At 61.5% G+C, this 3,770-nt stretch overlaps 1 protein-coding gene across 1 annotated transcript in view; it reads right to left on the reverse strand.

The window, feature by feature from the left end:
* Window positions 1-261: 261 nt before the first annotated feature.
* The window catches only part of LOC104916871 (transcriptional-regulating factor 1), a 6,553-nt gene continuing 3,044 nt past the window's right edge, over window positions 262-3,770 (reverse strand). Inside the window, exons 4-12 of the mRNA XM_031557704.1 lie at window positions 3,742-3,765; window positions 3,415-3,473; window positions 2,972-3,131; window positions 2,736-2,849; window positions 1,861-2,185; window positions 1,377-1,440; window positions 1,027-1,166; window positions 628-732; window positions 262-389 (exon numbers count right to left, since the gene is read on the reverse strand). Coding sequence (XP_031413564.1) covers window positions 328-389; window positions 628-732; window positions 1,027-1,166; window positions 1,377-1,440; window positions 1,861-2,185; window positions 2,736-2,849; window positions 2,972-3,131; window positions 3,415-3,473; window positions 3,742-3,765 — 1,053 coding nt within the window. The 3' untranslated portion in view covers window positions 262-327. The remainder of the gene's footprint in view (window positions 390-627; window positions 733-1,026; window positions 1,167-1,376; window positions 1,441-1,860; window positions 2,186-2,735; window positions 2,850-2,971; window positions 3,132-3,414; window positions 3,474-3,741; window positions 3,766-3,770) is intronic.

The raw sequence follows: 3,770 nt of genomic DNA on the forward strand, positions 1-3,770 counted from the left end.
CTTGATGATCTTTTTCCAGATGTAGTAATACTCGACGCACTGGGACACGTTCTTCGTCTGGACCTGAGCAGGAGGAACAGCAGTGATCGGAAACACCCGACCCCCCCCCTGCTAACGCCGCCCCACCCCTCAGCCTCCAGGTTTCACCTTCTTCTGGATCAGGTAGAAATCCTTCTTGTGGGCATGAAAGGCGTTTTTGAAGAGCTGCCTCTCCACGGGCGTCCACACATCCGAGCCTGGTGAGGAAGCAGCGCAGCACTGAAGGGAACGGCTCGGGGCGGTTTGACTGCTCGCAGCCCTCTGAGCTCATTACCTGTGTAGCGGTAATTAGCGAGAGGATGGGACTGGGATTTGTGCGGCCAGCCAAACAGCAGCAGCTCCAGAGCGTCCTGCAGGAGGAGGAGAAGGGCTTCAGATGCCAGGAGAAGCAGAAGTGGAAAGCTTCGTGCTGCCACAGTGCCCTCCAGTGCAGGGATGGATCCGTGCTCCATCCGCGCTCCACCACTCAGCCCGAAGGGCTCCACGCTTCCAGCAGCTCGTGGGCCCACCTGAGCCCCAGCTCTCAGCTCACAGCAGGAAGGATTTAATTGTGGCGCTGTTAATTATGGCCCAGCGGCAGCTCCTTACCACCACGTTGCCCCGCGCTTCGTGCAGGCAGTGCAGCGCCAGCTCCAGGTTGGTTCCCCCCGCCCGGCATGACGCTGGAGCACGCCATGTTCAGCAGCTCCATCACTGCAAGGCAACGGAAATCCCTGTGAATTGGCTCCCGCCGCAGAAACAAAGCGGGCGCCGGACAAAGAGAGGCGAGGGGCACTGCTGTGGGCTCCCACCAAGCCAGCCCCCTCCCGCAGCCCCTCCTGGGGGCACAGCCACTCACATCCCACAGCTCCGGCCCCCCAGCCCCTTCTGCCCGGTGGAACAGAGCACAGGGGAACAAGGCAGAGGATCGGGGCGTGCAGAAAGCTGCAGTGAAAGCCTTCTCAACCAGAGGACCTCCGAGGTCCTGAAGGCAGAGGATGAAGCGACCTCTGTCCTGCGTTTCCTCGTTGGTTGCGATGTCTCCCCACGGCTTCCACACCAAGGCTGCCTGCTCTGCGTTTCCTAAGCGCGATCTGTCCCGGAGGGTCGGGATCTCAGCCTGAAAGCGGCTCCCAACGTTGATGTGGCTGAAGGAGAAACGGGGGGGAAGGGGAATGAGGAGAGTGAGCTGGGACTGGTGCGTCCCATCAACAGAGGAAAGGGGACGGACTGCCGCTCCGAGCCGCAGAGCAGGGCGTGGGGAGGGCAGCGGGGCCGCAGTGGGGCTGGGGAAGAAGGGGAGCCACACTCAGGGTGCGTTTCCCAATCATTTCCCACGGCTCTGCGTCGTAACTCACGGCTCAATGCTGATTTTGGTGCCGTCCTTCATGAGGCACAGCCCGAAGTCTCGGTCCATTCTGTCTGAAAGGTGTGAAAACCAGCAGGATAAGCATAGCTCTGCCAGGACTTTGCTCCATTTCTATTCTCACTTTGGCACACCGCTCCTCTCCTAGAGTTCCCTCATCCCAGGGAATGCCTGGGAACCACCATCAGCCAGGCCAGAAAGCCAAGCAGGGAACGAGCAGTCCCTAATTAACTCAGACTCTGCCTTTCGCTCCTCAAAACCCCCCAGATTCCACAGCCCGCAGCGGGGATGAACGGCCGCCACTCACGTCTGAAAGCCCTTCACAAAGCCGTGCCCACAGCTGGAGGCAGCAGGGCCACTTCTCACCACGCCGCGGCCCCCGAAGCCCCACGGGAGGCAGAGCACAGAGGAAGCTGCCCCCGATCCGCGGGTGCTGCGGTGCCGTTTGGGGGCCGTTTGGGTGCACCGGTCCTTACCCAGCACGCTGCCCCAGAGCCGACGAGGCTCTGCAGCAGTGGACGAGCAGACGGCGTTGAAGTAGAGCCCCGAGCCCTCGCGGATGGGGCTGAGCATGGGCGGGGGTGTGTAGGGCGAGCACTGCAGCAGGTCCCGCAGCAGGCGGTCCATCAGCAGCACCGGGGAGCGCAGGTTGCTGCGGTAGCAGCCCCCAGGGCCGGGCTGCGCCGTCGGGGGTGCGGGGGGGGGATGAAGAGGGGTTTGGGGGAGAATCTGCCGCTTCCTCTTCCTCGGGTGTGAGCTGACGCGGGGGCTCTTCCCGTCCTGGCTCTCCTTGGGGGTCACCTGGACAAAGGGTGAAAACAGATTCCTGCTTTGACCTGCTTTGGCAGGGGGGTTGGTCTCGATGATCTCTAGAGGTCCCTTCCAACCCCTACAATTCTGTGATTCTGTGATTTTCTCATAGGAAAGCAGCACCGCCAGCTGAAGAAGCAGGCTGGCGTTGCATGGGGGCTCCGCCTGGTGCTGCTCTGCTACAGCTCATTATTCCCAGCATCGAAGCGCAGGTTGGGGCCCGGCGCTCACACACACTCATCCCAACCCTGCTGGGAACCACCCCCGATTTTGGGGCAAAAACCAAATTGTGAAACCTCAAAATCTTTTACGTGAGCTGGAGAAGCGCCGAGTAATTCACTCTGTGCACTGCTCTGCCCCACTGCCGTCCCCACATCACCCGTTATCCTCACGCATCTCCAATTAATCACCCTTACAAGCCTACTGCTGCACTAATTACCGGCACATCCCTCGGTTTAGCGATATTTCAGCACAATTTGGGAGACAGAAGGGGAGCTCAACACCCGGAGGAGGAAGGCCTGCTGGTTCAGCTGTCACCCACCTCACCCCCAGGCAGCACCGGCACTGAGACAGGAATGAGCAGCGCAGCTCCGGCCTCGCAGGGCTCCTCCTGCAGCTCCGGCCTCGCAGCAGATCCAGCTTCTGCAGCACAGCCCTGAGCAGCATGGAGACACCCGGGGGTCACACAGCGCTCCGGGGGAGGGCTGGGATTGGGGACGGACCCCCGTGCACCGCCTTTGCTTTCTGAGCGCCCCAACCCCTCTGCTTTCCCTTCACCTGCGGCTCCTCTTTCCTCTGGGGCAGCAGCCACTGCTCGTCACGGAAGCACATGTGGCTGTCCAGGCCCTTCTGGGTGTAGAACACCTGCTGGCAGCTCTTGCATAGAAAAACGCCGTCGCAGTCGCTGCTGTTGGTGGGAGCAGCGCTGCTCTTAGCGCTAGGAGGGAAACGTGGAGATAAAGGGATGGAAAATCAGCACCGTTCCCTTTAGAAAAGAAACATTCGGCTGTGTTCAGTGCTAGAGCCGGGGCAGAGAACTTCCTGGGGTCATGCAACGTGTGCGACTTGTGAGGCAGAACTGAGGACCTTCTGGTTCTCATTTACACCCCTATTAATTAGTACAATACGCAGCCGACCAGATGAGGAGGCCTCGTTACGCGGAGCTGCTGAGAGCCCTCCAGGAACTGAAAGGAAACCCTGAGGTCAGCACAACCGCTCACCTCGTGGCCACCGCGCCGTCCTCCTGCGCCGTGCCTGGGAAGCCGCAGATGTTTCCCCCCTGCGGGTGAAGAAACAACAGGCAGAGCGAGGTGTCACCACTCCAACGCCGTCACTGCGTCTCTCAGCAGCCAACGCTCCTTAACCAGCACCACCACCACTCTCCCAGCTGACGCAGCAGACATCAAACCACCCCCAGCCGCCCAACGCGGGCACGCAACCGGGCTGTGCTCACCCCGGCACCCGGAGCACCGACAGCAGGGAGGCACCGAGGGCAGCGCTGCCCGCACCCCGAGGGCTCCCGCTGCTCCCCCCCTGCTCCCACACACCTGGATGCGGTGGAGGACGGGCAGCTGGC

Source organism: Meleagris gallopavo, unplaced genomic scaffold (genome assembly GCF_000146605.3).
Source record: "Meleagris gallopavo isolate NT-WF06-2002-E0010 breed Aviagen turkey brand Nicholas breeding stock unplaced genomic scaffold, Turkey_5.1 ChrUn_random_7180001949926, whole genome shotgun sequence".
Classification (NCBI taxonomy): domain Eukaryota; kingdom Metazoa; phylum Chordata; class Aves; order Galliformes; family Phasianidae; genus Meleagris; species Meleagris gallopavo.